The 16,628-nt window shown below is 41.7% G+C and overlaps 1 protein-coding gene across 7 annotated transcripts; it reads left to right on the top strand.

Moving 5' to 3' along the window:
- Nucleotides 1–2,868: 2,868 nt before the first annotated feature.
- On the top strand, nt 2,869–6,806 carry LOC136468033 (OVARIAN TUMOR DOMAIN-containing deubiquitinating enzyme 12-like). 7 transcript variants are annotated; one of them, XM_066466884.1, is made up of 12 exons: nt 2,869–3,006; nt 3,529–3,705; nt 3,834–3,917; nt 4,002–4,141; nt 4,847–4,920; nt 5,154–5,208; nt 5,409–5,483; nt 5,568–5,641; nt 5,747–5,795; nt 5,917–6,001; nt 6,110–6,166; nt 6,345–6,806. In XM_066466884.1, exons 2-12 carry the CDS (start codon nt 3,567–3,569, stop codon nt 6,413–6,415), a joined length of 903 nt encoding a protein of 300 aa, XP_066322981.1. In that variant the 5' UTR covers nt 2,869–3,006; nt 3,529–3,566; the 3' UTR covers nt 6,416–6,806. The 7 variants fall into 7 exon arrangements, with proteins under 7 accessions (XP_066322981.1, XP_066322984.1, XP_066322982.1 ...); XM_066466887.1 differs by having other exon boundaries at nt 3,526–3,705; nt 3,837–3,917; nt 4,008–4,141; XM_066466885.1 differs by having other exon boundaries at nt 3,526–3,705; nt 3,837–3,917.
- The last annotated feature ends 9,822 nt before the right edge of the window (nt 6,807–16,628 follow it).

Raw genomic sequence — 16,628 nt, 5'->3', positions numbered from 1 at the left:
ATCGCTGCTTTCCAAAAGAGCTCTGAACCTTTTCTTTGAGCCGCGTGAGATGGAGATGTGAGATATATGCAGCAAGCATCAAGCTGGAAGATGTCTTGGTCATGGAATGTAAGTAACCAGTCAGCCTCTCGCACGACGTGATTAGAGTCAAAGTTAAGATCCACAAGTTACTAACATTATTTATTAGTTTTATCAGTTGATGTTCAGTCTCTCTCACGTGAAACAGCGGCAGAAAGCATCATGGTTTTTTATTAGCCTACCAGCATCAAAACAGCCTCAAATCGTAGATTTTGTCTTGAAATTAAAATGAACAGTTTCATCAAAACATCGGAACAGCATCAAATTGTAGATTTGTCTTGAAATTTATTAGAGGCTGTGGCGTTTCATCAGGACTCAGGAGACAAGACAAGCAAGAGCGGGAAGGGTGACTGCAGAGTGGGCCATGAGCCCATGAGCCTAGGCCCGAGCCCATCCTGATCCTGACTTGTAGCGGGTACGATCCGCGGGTCCCGCCGCCTCTGACAGCCGTCAGATGCCGAGCAGAGCGCCCAGATTCCCTCGGAGCGCGAGTGGAGCTCCGCGTCGCCGCCCCCCGCTGACGTCAACGCCACGCTGACACTGACAGCCTGCGATTCCCCTGGTCTGGCGTCACGGTCCCGTGGTGCCCGCAGGAGTACCATCCAACTTCACCCCCTATGCAAAGATTCCCTGCTACATATATTATTTTTTTCGAGGAAATTCCCTGCTTCATTTTTTGGGGACAATTTCCCAGCTTCATATTAAGGGCATATGTTTAGATACATGAGATAATTGTTAGCTAGCTAATTTTAAATTGAAATTAGCTCTAGTATATTCGAACAGAAGGGTTAATAGATGAGCTAATTTTTTATCAAGTCTTTAAACTAGTTGTTAGTCAACTAGCTAGACAGCTATAGCTAATTTAAGCTCCCTCCGTCCTAAATTATAAGTCATTCAAAAATCTTGGAGAGTCAAAGCATCTCAAGTTTGACCAAAATTATAGAAAAAATTATAAATATTTATGACAGCAAATAGATATACTTTAAAAATATAATTAATGAAGAACTTAATGATATTTAGTTGTTATCATAAATGTGATTATGTTATCATATACATTTGGTCAAACTTAAGACGTTTTGACTCTCCAAGATTCTTGGAATGACTCATAATTTTGAATGGAGGGAGTATTTTTTAGCCAACTAGTAACTAGCCACGTGTATCAAACAGACCCTATGTTTATCGCCCCTAACCTTTGACGTGATACAAGGGTCTACCCTACCAAGGCTCCTACGAGCTAGGGACCGAGCAAAAGTCATGAAATTAGACTTTCTAACTTTGATTTGAGAGCTTTCTTTATTTTTAGGTATTTTTCTTGACTACTCTAGCGGAGCCTTCAAATCTATTTCAATAGACACTAGCATATAAGAACTCACTTGTGCCACATCCATCGCCACTCCAATCAAATGAGCTATGGGAGATGGAAGGGAGAAGCGCCAGAGATGGTGCACGGGAGGGAGCCAATGGGGTTGAGTGTGTCGCCAGAAGAACGGGAGCTGCACTAAATGGGCCTCGCGAGGATGGGATGGTGCGACAGAGTCAGAAACCATAAGAGTGAGTTGTTAGGGGAGAAATTAACAGCCTTCGGCTGGGGCTGAAACGATCGTGGATTATTACTGTTGACTGATTTGGCATGAGAGAAAAATACTGTTCTAATTGAAAATTTACGATCGTTTACAACCAAACGAACAGGCTGTAACATGTTAAATGGTGGACCGTGCGTCCCCTAAACTCTAAGAAAGATTAACAACTTGATTAAAAAAAGAAAAATTAACAACTTGTTAAGTTTAGGGATCTTAAAAAAATTAAAATTCATAGATGTAAGTGAGATCCCTTTATAAACTCAGGGGCTGCTATATTTTTAACTCTAAGAGAAAAAACCTTGAAGTCACAAAAGGTGGAAGCTTTTTAGTCTTCTCTTTGAGTATCTAATAAAGCCAAATTGTTTGACCGATATGTACTCACTCTGTCCCTAAATATCTATCGTTTTCGCTTTCCGAGAAACAATTTTGACTAAATATATATTAAAAAATATTAATATTTATGGTATCTAATTAGTATGATTGGAAAGATATTTGAATCTAGTTTTTTAATAAATTTATTTGGATATACAAATATTACACGTATTTTCTATAAATCAAGTCAAACTTGCGGCAAACACACCGTTGACAACAATTATTTAGGGGTGGAAGGAGTATTGAACAAGGACCTAAAGATCCTAATTGATTTCGTTTTTCTTTGGCACGATAAACGCGATGGTAGGGGGAGATACGGGCACCTTTTAAACAAAGGGGAATATAATGCTCCTCTTTATTCACATTTTGGTTGATGTACAAATAAATGGAATAAAATCCCACCCAAATAATATACTAATCACTATCAATCAATAGGTTTTAAGAAACAATCAATGGTGCGTGCTTTATTTAGCCTACTTTGCTACCTCAACAAACGCAGATAGAAAGTCAACAAAACCATAAAGCAAAATTTAACAAGGTTTGAAGAGGCGTTCTCCCGCCGCCACAGGATGACAAGATCATCTTGCTCACTCCAATCCACAAGATTAAAAAAAACATTGCTCAAAACCATGAAAAAAACTACTGCCATATATAATTATATATATGAATAATAATTTAATTTCGCCAAAAAAAACGTAGGGTGTACTATTCACTAGAGAACATCTTTCGGCTCTGATAGTGAACGCAAGCCGCGTGCCAGCAAAAAAGAAAAGAAGAAAAGAAGAAACAAAATAAATAAATAAAATTGTCCCATCCTCTCGTCCCCCTCCTCAGTCCTCACAATCACAACACACCCATATATACCCCGGACTCCTCATTCTCCCCACGGCTTCCCCTCCCTCCCCCATTCGTCGCGATCCAATTCCGGCGCCGGAGAAGACGGGCGCAGGCCCCACCCAGCCGCCTCCAATCCAAGGTGAGGCAACTCTCCTCTCCCGCGCTCCGCCCCGGAACCCCTAGCGTAGCTCGCTTCGATTGCTCCAAGGCCGGTGCTTTGTTTCTGTCCTGGCCGGCGAGCAGTCCAATCCTGTCCGAATCTTTCTTTCTCGCCGCGAGGAATCCAACCCACCCGGTTCTTGTACGCGGCCGATGCGATTCGATTCGGTCGCTTTTGCTTCCTAAATTTCGCTGCTTTTGAGCCCTGCTCCGCGCGGCGCTCACGTATGCTCTTAGTGCTCCGCGGAGGATTGCGCGATGATTTTGTTTGTTGCCCGCAATCTTTTCTTCGTATATATAGCTGATAATAATACTAGTATAGTTCTCCGCGCGTTAATGCGAGCGCGATGAATCGAATCGCTGATTTCTGTTAGGTCTCGCTTTTCACCGGAGATGCTTTAGCTCCGATGCAGCCCAGCGAAGTTAGCTGTGGCATTGTTTCCTGTTCTTTGTTGCCATGGTACTGAAGTAAACCGCTTGAATCTGTTTGCTACCGCAGCAGCGCTCCGCTCCCACGGACGGACAGCTTGAGCTCGACGGATGAGCATGTGTGAGAAAGATCAGAATTTGCCATGGGGATACGACCTGTTCCGCGACCCTTTTGCTCCTCCCAACGGGTACTACGGGCCTCCTCCCGGTTACTGTGACGGTCACTGTTGTGACCTCCATTACGGTAGAGGTAGTAGTCAGACTTGTGGAATACATGCAGATTTTTCATTTTCCTTTTCGTCTCGTGGATGTGATAAACCATGGAACAGGTAGACAGTATTCCTAACTCATGTATATATATGTTCTTTTTTTTGGCAGCAGCACATCCAGATGAGACTCAGCTGCATTCTTCTCAACTCACATATGATTTGTACAACCCATCAGTAGGCATCTACCATCCTGGTGCTGGAAATATCTATAATCTGACTTGATTGTTTTATTTCTCTCAGCATACCACTTTTACGTTTTTCCTAATGTTCTTGGTAGTTGCAGGAAGCACCCATGAGCATGAGCACGAGACAGTATATGTGGAGCCATCTAGTTCCTCTCCAGACACAGCTGGTGACGGTTATTTTGAGATGGAGGAGGAAGTAGGGAAGAGGTTTTACCCCATGGTCCCAGTTCCCGTGAGTCTACTGATCCTTTGAAGTCAGGTTAAGAAATTGTGTTGTCTAGCTTCATTCGCCTAACATTTGGATCTGCTTCGTCAGCTACCAGAATAATGAAAGTTTCGCTTCTAAGGAAGCCTACCTAGATCATCAGCAAAAAATCCTGTATATGTTTGTTCTATAGCCAAAATCTCATTGGAAGAGGAAAAACAACAACATGGATATCGCTTTCAGTTGGACCACTAACCTTAAATGCCAAATGACTTTAAGAAATGATGTTGACATCAAATTCCACTAGAAGTCTTTAATTAACTGAATGGCTAATTAACTTTGCATATTCTTGGTCTTAATGCGTGTCTTCGAAAAGTTATCCTATGCGGATGTGAAAATTATGTCTACCTACTTTTATTGGTAGACCTCTGTGAACAAAGCTGTAGGTATTAACTTTTCTTATACACTGTATGACTTGTTCAAAGCTACTAGCAGTTCAACTGCCCTCAGATAGTATTCCTATTTGTTATTGCTTTTAAATTTTAGAATGCTACTATCCAATAATCTTGATAACAGTGGCAAACTTACCTCCCCCACACCCTATCCTTGTTGCTATGAAGGAAATGAACCTGTTGTGAATGCTGTGCTGTATCTGTATTTTTGTTTCTGTGCCTCTGAGGCTCTGACTCCATTTCCAACTGTGGTCCAATAATCTGTGTCTGCCTTGTCCAGCATGTCCCCAAAATTAATGGAGAAATCCCATCAATTGATGAAGCCACTATGGACCATGAAAGGCTGACAGAAAGGTCAGTCCTTTGGCTTCATTTCTTAGTGAATTACTACTACTGTTATGTTCTACAGTATGCTTGCTAGTGTTAAACTTATCATTGGCTCTGTTTGTCATTAAATGTCTTTTAGGCTTTGCATTTCCATAACAGGCTAGATTACTTGCATATAATAATATTATTTCTGCTCCATTAGTTTTTCATGCAAAACGTTTTCTTCTGGAGTAGTTCAATGTTCATTTATCATCTTTCAGGTTGAAGCTGTATGAGCTGGTTGAACACAAGGTGCAAGGAGATGGCAGCTGTCAGGTATCATCCATCGTATTCCTCACCCAAATAGTTATTTTTTCTTTCCTTCACCACCTCTTGTCTTCCTTTTTTCAAGTGATCTCTGCACTTTCTTTTTCTCTTCCCTTTTTCCGCCTTTTATCTCTTTTTTCCTCACAAATTGAGAGTCTGTATCACATTCACAACCAATTGATGCTAATTGCACGCCCCCAATTCCACAGTTCCGAGCACTATCAGACCAGCTTTACCAAAGTCCAGATCATCATGAGTTTGTGAGGGAGCAGATAATTAACCAGGTATTTAACCACATAAACTTTTGTTTCGCAATTGCTAGTCGTGTGTACATTTTTGTCTTTTCTCTGATAAACCATCCCTTACAGCTTAAAACTAACCGTGACGCCTATGATGGATACGTTCCCATGGCATATGATGATTACTTGGAGAAAGTTGCACGGTCAGTTCCACACCATGCCAAACAATTTTTTTTTTAGAATGGAGCACAGATTAAGTGCATGTGGATGCTTGTCTAACATGCATTTTACTGCTTATAAACTAACAGAAACGGTGAATGGGGTGACCATGTGACTCTACAGGCCGCTGCTGACAAGGTTAGTCTTTATACAATCTATGTTCCAGCTGTCATTCCTGGCATATCTTGTGTATAGGAGCTGACAAGAATGCTATTTTTTTAGTCGTCCTAATGTAATGTAAGACAACAATCTGGTGCAGTATGGAGTAAAAATCTTCGTGATGACATCTTTCAAGGATACTTGCTACATCGAGATCCAGCCTAAGGTTCAGAAGTCCAACAAAGGTAAACATTTGATCCTTGCAGTCCTCAAGGGCTAACCGCCTGGTATTTCAATCCTTTACTGGTTATTGGTGTCAGGCATCTAAAGTGCCTCCCTGCCTGTGGTTGCAGTGGTACTGTTGAGCTTCTGGGCGGAGGTGCACTACAACTCCATATATCCGCAGAATGGTGAGTAGGCGTGCCATTGGCATGCCGGGCCTTCACCACCAATGTATGCAACCAACATGCTATATATTGTCAGTAGTCTTTCTTTTATTTGAGTAGTAGTAGGAATCATGTGCAACCATATGCAAGCAAGCTCTGTTCGTTGTTGGTGAAGACGATTTGTGGCTTGTGAACACTGCAGATGCACCGAGGTCGCAGACGACGACCAAGAGGAGGAGATGGTGGCCGTTCTCGCAGCACCACCACCGTTGATGGCGGATGACAGAGGGCTCGGCGCATCATCTTCATCTCTGGGACTGGGATGGATGTCGGAGCGGTGGAGCTCGTCATGATTCAGGATCAGGTGGTGGTCCTGTGGGCCCGGCCATCGTCCAAATGATACAAGGGACGTACTTATGATTAATATATCCAGAGCAGACCATACCTGATAATTGGAATGGGATGAATGAAATGAAATAAACATGGGATGGGATGGGAATCGTCGTCCCGTACATAGTTAGAGTGGAGGCCGGTGAGTGCCAACTCAACTCTTGTATTGTTGTTTATATCTACAAATTTTGCCGGAATGAGGCTAGAATTATTGGGAAACGATTATGATAATAATGATGCTGATAATAAATTGGTTAAGAATTGAGATGACCCAGTTGCTGGCTGAGGTCTGATCATCATGAACAGAATGGAGTAAAGCACAGATGGATTTCTCAGTGCATCTGTTTACCTCCGGTAGAAGCGAAGAATATCGTAAAGGAAAACGCTGTACCCTGAAGTGGGAGTCTTTTCAAGGACCAAAGTACCCACAAGCTGTACCTTAGATTTAAGCCCAACAGTTCTTTTTGAAAGGCAATATCTGGTTTCTAGCCCAGGAGTCCAGCACATTCCTGTTCGCTTGGCTGATAAGTCTTGGCTGAAAAAATACGGCTTATAAGCCAAGCGAACATGACGATTTTTATTGGGCCCATGAGTCATTTCACAGCTGAACCATTTAGCCAATGGATAGATAGGCTGGTGCCAAATTAAATCACCATGGTGAACGCATTGAAGCCTTATTTTCGGGTCCGAGTGATTCTTTTGCAGGGTTACTGATAAATGATTAGTCAAGGCCATATAGTTATCTTGGACCTCAGATTTTGGATTTGGTATATGGAGCAAGGACATTCTCACGGTAGTGTCTATGTACAATTTGGTGTTGGGAGCACTTAGACTTAATGTTATATCTTCTTTTATAATTGACCATATTGTTAAGGCCTCGAGACCAGTAGCTTGATCAAAGTCGAAGCCAAGAGTATTTGGATGTACACATTTGATGTTGTGCCCCATCCCCAATTTCTTCTCTAAACCTAAAAGCTAAACCAAGAAGGACTAAATTGAGAGCCCCCTAATTTGGAAACCAAATTCCTTGTCGAAACTAGGAAACCCAAAATGGAATGAAAAAGGACAAAATTGGAAGTAAGAACATAAATAGAAGAGGTACCAAAGATCCAATCCGTGTACCCCATTGATGGTGGCAGCGCTCCATTGATGCTCCAGCCATAGGCGACACTCTGGTTAGATTTGGGGTTAGAGTTTAGGTTTATGGGAGATTTGGGAGGTTGCTTGGCGATAGAGGTAGGATGTGGGCAGGACGACGAGGTGGCACCGCCCATTGTGGTAGTGGTTAGTGGCAAAGTTTGGGCAAAATCTTAGAGGGGGTTGGATCTAGCAACTTAGGAACCAAGGGTAAACTAGGGGAGGGGGCACTAATGATGCACATATGATATTAGTCATGGGTTTACAATATGGTGATTAAGAATTTTTTAAAAGCTAGGGGGCCATGGCCTAGTTTGGTCTAGCCTATGCTTCGCCCCTGGTGATAGAGGAAGGCAGTTAGGAAGGGTTGACGCCATGGAAGGTTTGTCAAATTTGGTTGGGGGAGGACACGGCTGCGTTGTATAGATCAACAACACTAGAGGTAGCTGTGTGCTGGACGTAAAGATGTGATATCAGAGCCTATTTAGGGTAGTGGCCGGGAGAGGCAGGCAGGGTCATGAGATCACTTGGGTGTATGAGATACTACGATGGGAATGCAGGAGAACACAGATGGAGAAAGACTAAGTGGATGTAGAGAGGTTTGGATAGAGGAAGATAAAACTCTTGAATTTGTTTTATCCAAAGAGGTCTTTTTGTGCCGTGTCGTCTATTTCTAAATATCAATTGACTAAAAAGTACTATGGATAATTTTGGTCATTTCCTATCACCAAATACTTTGGAGATCATGCATATGTAGTTAGAAACTTGTTTTCGAATGGTCTGTGCACCGAAAATTATTTTACCACTACTGTTTCATTATGTGTTTGGGCCTAGTTGCTGTTCTTTCCTTTGTTCTGTTGGCTCCTTAACAGGGCCGAAGTTGGCCTGGCACAGGGAGGTGAAAGAGCATGGGTAGTTCATTGTAGCATAGGAGGTAGGGTTATATCGTCTCTTTATTTTTTTTATTTTTTTGTAACATTGATTTTCCGTTATCAGCAGTGATTTATTAGAGCAAATATTGAATTTATTTTTTATTTTCACAGCGCTGAAATTTTTGGCGAATTAATCGAGAGTGTCTTGTATTTTTCATTGTCCCCAAATGATTCGTGTTATCAAGCTCCTTTTTTCTCTCTCTCGCAAGGGATTGTTACATTTTTTGCCAGGTTAGGGTCGAGGCAATTAAATAAATTAATCATTTTGCTTGTTGGTGCAGGCAGTGGCGGAGCTTGGTCATGAAAAAAGAAGGGGCAATACGATATGAAGTGCAAAGAGAGAGAGGGGGGCAGATTAGTGTTTCATCACCACTTAAAATGGTCAAACTAAGAGTTTTATTAAGGATTTTTCTAGTTTAGAGGTGCCATGGCCCACTATGGCCTTCACTAAGCTCCGCCACTGGGTGCTGGCGAATTTTTTGTTTACACCTCAGATTAACAATGTAAACTCTATAATTTCTTTCCTAGGGTGATGTTAGCAAGTGTTCAGCCACTTCGCCACAAGGGAGATTGCTGAAGAGAGTATCATCGGTTGAACCCGGCACAATACATCTTCAAGTTACATATGAAAAAAATATAAAATAAAAAGATAATTTTTTTCTATCATATTCATTCATAGCAACTTTCTTCGATGTAGCCAATGCTCTAGAAGAATAGAGCATTGTTCAACACTGAAGCCAAAATGTAGTTTTCTGCTGAATGTAACAATCAACTAAAAAAATGAACATGTTGCAAATCCAACGTTCCGAAACTAGTCCAAAACACATATGAAGGATGAAAGAAGGCCAACAATTGCATTGCTGGGTACAACATAGGTTGCGGATTCATCACCTCCAACCCTTGATTCGTCATGTTGCATGTCTGATTTCCTCTCTGCGAGCATCCACGATGAGATTGATGATCTGAATTAGAGTTAGTGTCCAATTGCGAAGTGCCTAGGAGCAACCCTTCCCCCATGTAGACAATGGTCACATATTAACCTCCTACTAATGAAATGGATGTCTGCAACGTGGTATTGTCATGAAAATTACCAAAATCATCACACAGGTAACAAGATCTTGGGAAAAAAATCATTTGATTTTGTTAATAGATTTATATTTGGATTAAGTCTAAGCAAATTTGTGCCGTAGTAAATAAAAGATGGACCCTCTTCCTTTGTCACAGGCGAATTAAAAACTCACCGGAGGGAAGAAGGAGAGGGCCCTCGGTGGCGCCGGCGAGGAGCAAAAGGGCGGCAGCGGCTGGATAAAAAACAAAAGTATTGACCGGGTGGCGTTGTGAATAATGTTGCATGGCAAAATAGAACGGGTCCACGTGTACTCACGCGTACGTTGATGGATGGGTTAGTAGTCTGACTTTGACTGTGGAACAAGTCAGAGTCATCAGCAGCAGGCTACACCGTCCATGCATCTGCATCTACCACACCGTCCAGAGCCAGCCCTGACGAGATTCCGGCGAAGTTCGTTTCGCTGAAAAAATAGGTCAAAACACTGTTTTAACTGATTTATTATGAAAAAAAAATACTATTTCAACAAAATAAAATAACTTAAAAAGTATGAATTATAAGACAAACAAGCTGCACCGTCCATGCATCTGCATCTTCCTAGAACGATGCTAAAAATAGGTCTGTTAGACTGTCTCCAACAACTGTTACCTAAAACTAGTATAATGCCCGTGCTAACACAATAGATTTATCTTGAAGACGCACATGAAAACAACCAATGTTTTTTTTCTCCATAGTTCAACGTTTACACAATATCTTTGAGCATGTATACAATCCGGAAAACCAAGAAGTCATAGTAAAGTTTTTTCTCACATAACCATTTAAGTTGCATTCTGTCTAAATCCTTAATCATGACTTGGAGATTTTCAGGAAAGTTGTCAAATTTTGTATGCAGTGTACGGAATATAGTTAGAGAATATATGCTTACAGTGTTGATCGGTGGCAATCTTACACCATCTTATGACTTCATGAAATTGTATACAAGGAAGCCTCCTAATTTTCTGGAGATGAGCATTTGTTTGATTTATTGTACATAAATCAAATAACTATTTTGTGATAATAAGAAAGATGAAACATATTATAGATGATTACCAGTCTTTATGTTTTGGAACTTTTGTACCACATGCAGAGAATATTCGCTTCCTGTAATAAATATTGCCGTCCCACTTAGAATTTATCAGTTTCATAGCGAGACTGAACCTTTTAGCAATAGTGTGAAATGTAGCTATATATGGCATGATTTGAGCATAACCCTTGTAATATACATCATCTAGGAGTGGATCCATAATGTGTATAGTTTTCTTTTGCACAGTTTCCTTGTGTGCGGCCCGAAGATCCTGGGCGACCCGTGCGGACGGGGAAGAGGGAGGATTCGTCTCGTCGACACCTGCCCGTCGTGTTCTGCCGTGTCGGTGGGGGTGACGTGCTACTCCACTCTTGTTACACGATGGCTTTTAATTTTCGCTAGTATACATTTTTGCTAGTATACTGTCTGTGCTAACGCTATAGAAGCATTAGGGTATATACAAATTAGAACTGAAATATTATTGTAAAAAATTTGACAATACTACAAAATATTATTGTTGGCTTGAAATTTCAGAGGCCAACAAATCAAAACTGTAGTAACGGATTGGGCCGAATGCACTCAATTCTTTTCACCTTGATGATGCAATTCTTATTTTCACACACAAGCAATATTGATGCTAGACAAGCTGTTGAAGAAACACTCTGAATAATTCAACAATAAACTCGGTTATTTGGCTCCCAAAATTAACACGCAGTTCAACAATAAACACACGGTTCACTAATTTATCTCTCAAAAATAGAACAGAGTACTCTGGGCTTCAACATTCAATAATTATGTATCGCTACTTTTTTGTTCAAACCTAAGATGTTTCAGTACCAGCTTGTGTGATAACCCATTGCAGAATTACTTATGTAATAAGTTGACAAATGGTTATCTAGTATAATTTCTTTTCATAACATAATTTATCCAATCTCAGTTGCATATATGGTTTCTTATGATCTAAATATAGAACCAATGCACCAATGAAATCATCCATTTCTTATTGAGTACAATTTGGCATGTTATTCCTGCAAGTCTGCAACCTAAGGCCAAAACAGACTTCTCCTGATTTCCATGGACTCCTTCCGTCACCGTCACTCAAAATTCCTAGCAAAGTTTGCCACACAAAAATAGGAAAAATCATAAGAAAAAACATAATTGGATCAAAAGAATAAAAATATATAAGCTTCAAAAGTCTCACATGAGTTTCTAACTCTTGATATTTCAAGCAAATTCAGGGGGAAAACTATAGAGGGAACTTGAATTTACTTATCTAAACTATAAGCATAAGAATACCTTCTCTTTCCGGTATCTAGTTGCCACTCAACAAGAACTCCGTCCAAACCACCTAAAATAGAAAATTTGTCATTGAGAAGTACAGGTCTTCGATGAAAAAACTGAGTTAAATTGACCTACACAGAAGGTAAATGAATCGGTAAGCCAAACCTGAGAACAAGTATGCTCTGTCAGAAGAAAATTTGAGCATCTAAATTACCATAAAAAATTGAAGACTAACCAGGTTAGGCCTCCACTCTTTATGTAATATGTAATGACATTGACACAAGACATTTAGACAAATAGCATCTGGTAACACCCAAGACATTAGATTTATCAATGTAATCCCTTTTGTAGAAAACTATGGGGCTAGAAGATAAGAACTTACTCCTTCCATAAACTGCTTTTTAATTCAGACATGCTTAAAAATATGGGCTCAGCACCACGCCCAACCACCACCTTGGTGTTCTCTGATGTGCCTAATGCAATGTTGGTGAGCACTCATGCAGTTTCAAACTGCAGCAATAATTTACGTGGAACCTGTACAAGCTCCCAAATTAAGTTCAATGAAAATCAAGCTCCCAAATTAAGTTCAATGAAAATCAAGCACCCAAATTAGGTTCAATGAAAATCCAGAGACATCTAATTCTAGTGATCTAACATTTTAGCTTTGAACAATACCAGCAAGCTCTACACTTGCGATTTGAACTTGGAGATATTGGACTCCTGCAGCATCTCACTCTGCAAATAATGAAGCAAGGGCACCAAACAAATGAGCAACAATGTACAACCTTCTAGATTGCATTCACACAGTTCTTATGCTCCATAACAGTGAGGAATCTGAGATGCAGAAATGGCACCTAAGGGTCAGCATGTGCAACTTTACTTAGCCGGATAGGAATTGATATCTCACATGTAAAATTTCTTCTTGTCAATTAGCTGAAGGATGAGACAATATTGCAGTTCATGACATTAACACAAGTGTTGAGTGGGCTACTGGAACCATTCTAGATGTGAATTGAAACATTAGAAAACAATCTTTTAAGTTCTGAACTACAAGCACAGAGCTCCAGAAAACAATCTTTAAGTTCTGAACTACAAGCACAGAGCTCCAGAAAACAATCTTTAAGTTCTGAACTACCAGGAGTAGGAGCAGGTCGTGAGTCGTGAGGGGTCTCAATGACGGAGGACGGAATAAAATCAAGGTATGGTGAAGCCTATAACACGGACAATAAAATTTTAAATTGAAATAATAGCCTTAGAATCTAATGTTCTTGTACTCAACAGTTTATCACAACAGAATAATGCTATGGATGTTGAGGGAAAAAAATCCAAACGGAGAAGCTAATGTTCTTGTACTTAACAGTTTCAACATTGAATCCTGCAAAGACAAGCCAGTCCTATCATTCTATCAACAAAACTATAGTAAAGACATACAATAAGTAGAAAACAGATATATTTCATATTACTAACTTCTGATATACATAGGACGCTCCAAAAGGATGGCATATTATTCAGAAGCCGACTATTTGTCAAGTACTAAACCTACTCTCCAAACAATGCATTCCTACGTGCATATTTGGGAAGATACTTGTTTGAACAAAGGACAATTTTTATATTAAGAAAAACTACAAACAGAATGCATTCCATCTCGTAAAGTGTCAATACACCCCTATTGCATTCCAGCTCATATATTGCGCAGTCTATACCAGACGAAAACTAAATTGAGTGCGGTCACACAGCTAGGTACCTGTGCGAGTTGAGTTGGACCTCATCGATAGAAGCCGTGACGGAGCCATGCGTCCCACCCGTGCATCCCAATCGCCCGCCTGCATGCTATGGATCTCGACCGGCTACCTAGCTGCTCGCCCGCGCATCCTGTTGTTTATCTGGGTGCCGCCATGGACCCCGGCCACACGTTCGCAGATCCAGGCCGCCGGCCTACGAGCCACCGTGGATCCAGTCGGCCACCAGCTCGACCGCCCGCAGAACCCCGCCCACACACCGCTCATGTTTAGAGGCGGGGAGTCACAGAGGATGTGCTCGAAGAAGAGAATGTCGAGGAGGGAGATGAGTGATGACACGAGGCCGCAGATGGCGAAGATTCCGGACCAGCCTATGGCCCTCTGCCACCGCCACCGTACGCCATGGGGGCAGGGGGCACGGCCATAGGGAGGCTTCGCTACCGGTTGGGGCCCCGTGGGGTCACCCAGCCGCCGCACCACGAGCGCCCCGCAGGCCCAGGTGGCGTAAGCAGCCGCCGTGCCCTTCTCCAAACCCTAGGCGCGGGCGCTCCTACGCGTGGAGTGGAGTCGCCGCCGCCGTCTCCCAACGCCGCCTCGCGTTTTCGACTTCCGGCCCGCGAGTTTTTTGCGTTTATTTTCTTTTTCCTAGAAAAATCGAGACGGAGAAGGTGGGCTGGGGACTCGATCTCTCGCGCGCGGACAGAGCGTGGGGGCGGAGCGCGTGCGCGAGCGGGGAAACGTTTGAAGCCTCGCGTGACGAGGTGGAGGGCAGACACACTAAACATGAGCCGTTGGATTTGGATGAGTAATGAGAGAAAATGACTAAGAGATAATCTGATGTATCCGTTTTGATGGTGTTATATTATATTTTCTAGGTGCATTTATGGGTGTGGATGTAGCATAGGTCATGACTGTGGAGCAGGCATTTGTTGTGTGGCTGTAGATTTATTCTAACTGGTGTATTATAGGGTGGGGTAGATATAAGACTCATTTGACGTTTGGGTAGCGCTACAGGCAAATGGTTCGAATACCTATTTTTTTTGTCTTCTCCAACAACAAGACCTAAAAGAGAACCTTTTCTACAAATGAGTCTCCAGGAGAAAAGATACTCAGATTTGGATTATACCTCTCATGACACCCAAAATGGATCTTCCATATAGGTACTCTTTTGGAGGCTATATATATTCTGTTGGAGACTCATTTTACGTTTGGGTCTCCTAATGGATCTCCTGTTGGAGATAGTCTTATACTCAGTCAAATTAAACATGTGGTTAGTATCAATTGTGAAGATGATGCTTGTTGTGGTAGAAATTATGTTTCTTATAAAAACTTAGAGTACGTGTCCAAGCAACATCTACATATCTCGATCATAGCGGGCAGCCAGTGCGTGGGCGGGGGAGCTGGACGACTCAGAGCTCGTCCCCAAGAGGAGTGGTAGGCTTGCCGCCAAGAGCAGGCACAGGGAACAGAAGCCGGAGGCTTAAGCGCGGAAGGTGACGACGAAGCGTCTGGGGCTTGAGATAGAGACTGAGCTACCTGATGAAGCCTCCTTTGAGGAATTCTATATCGCCTTCAAACTCCCCCTGTCGGCGTCGACGAGGGAAGCCCATACATGTCCTCTTTCCGGGCAGGAACCCGCAGGCCTAGACGTTCGCTTTTGTCTTGCTGATTTGGTCGCAAAACACTTTTTCTATGTAATTTTTTCTAAGTGTATCCAGTAGCTTGGTGGTAGGGTGCGTTGTGTCACGAAGCCGTGTGATCACGCACGGGTGTATTGATAACTATTTTTCTTTTAATGAAAAATGGGTGAAAGGCCCGATCGCGAAAAAAAATCGATCATAAACTTTCTAGTGATCACTTAATCAATGTTTTCTGTTTATCGATGTCAAATCGATCGTCAGCAATGGTCGTCTCACCATCGATTGTATTTGTCTTGCAATTTTTCTTTTTCCTGCAATTTCTTTTCAACGATCGAAAAGGGACGGCAAACTGATAAACCTTGACTCATCCAAACAGATTTATTTTTTTATGGAACGACGGGGAACTAAGAGTCTCCACCTGATATATTAATATGTTAGTCGATGACTGGCGGTGAAAGGCCGAGTAGCCTGGTAGGACGAAGTCCTGAATGTTACAACAGAGAAAGGTCGATGGGAGGTTGCATAGAGAGCATTGCACTCGACATCAGAGAGGCAGATCGGAGACGAGTTAGTAACCTGCAGCTCCGGGTCACTGCAGCTTCTTTGCAGTTGGCTAGGAGACGTTCCAAACCGTTTTATGGCCGCTTGCTTTTGTTTTCCTTTCTTGCTGCATGGAAATCGTAATAGATTATTATTATTATTATACTATAGTTGGTGCATTAACGTCCTGATGTATATCAACAGACGTCCTGTTTGTTTGGGCTTGTTTGGTTTATAAGACATGACTAAAAGTACTATTGGCTGATTTGATGTGAGAGAAAAATATTGTTCATTGGCTGATAAATCATGGCTTATAAGCCAAATACGACCAAGCGAACATGCTGAGAGTGAGTGAATGCATGGACAACGTTCTTGGCGCCTGATTTCTCAATCAAACATTTTATTTCACCACTGAAAATATCTTCATGACACATTTCAATTATAAACTACACACTTTCAGATAAGTCTATCATATGAATGCGAATCTTTGATAATGTGAATGTAAAGATACGTGTACATTAGAAAGTACTTGCTTATATATTCTCCCCCGTGAATCCAGTAGCACCAATGTAGTGTAAAGAACGAAGCACAGCATTCCTACCTAAATGAACCACTTATTCTCCCGATTCGAGTAGAATAAAATATATGTGTGTATGTCACGTTTGGTAACAAGAAATAAAACTAAACAAGAGGACAAG

Source organism: Miscanthus floridulus, chromosome 7 (genome assembly GCF_019320115.1).
Source record: "Miscanthus floridulus cultivar M001 chromosome 7, ASM1932011v1, whole genome shotgun sequence".
In the NCBI taxonomy this organism is placed as follows: domain Eukaryota; kingdom Viridiplantae; phylum Streptophyta; class Magnoliopsida; order Poales; family Poaceae; genus Miscanthus; species Miscanthus floridulus.
This window is presented reverse-complemented; position numbering and strand designations above follow the sequence as displayed.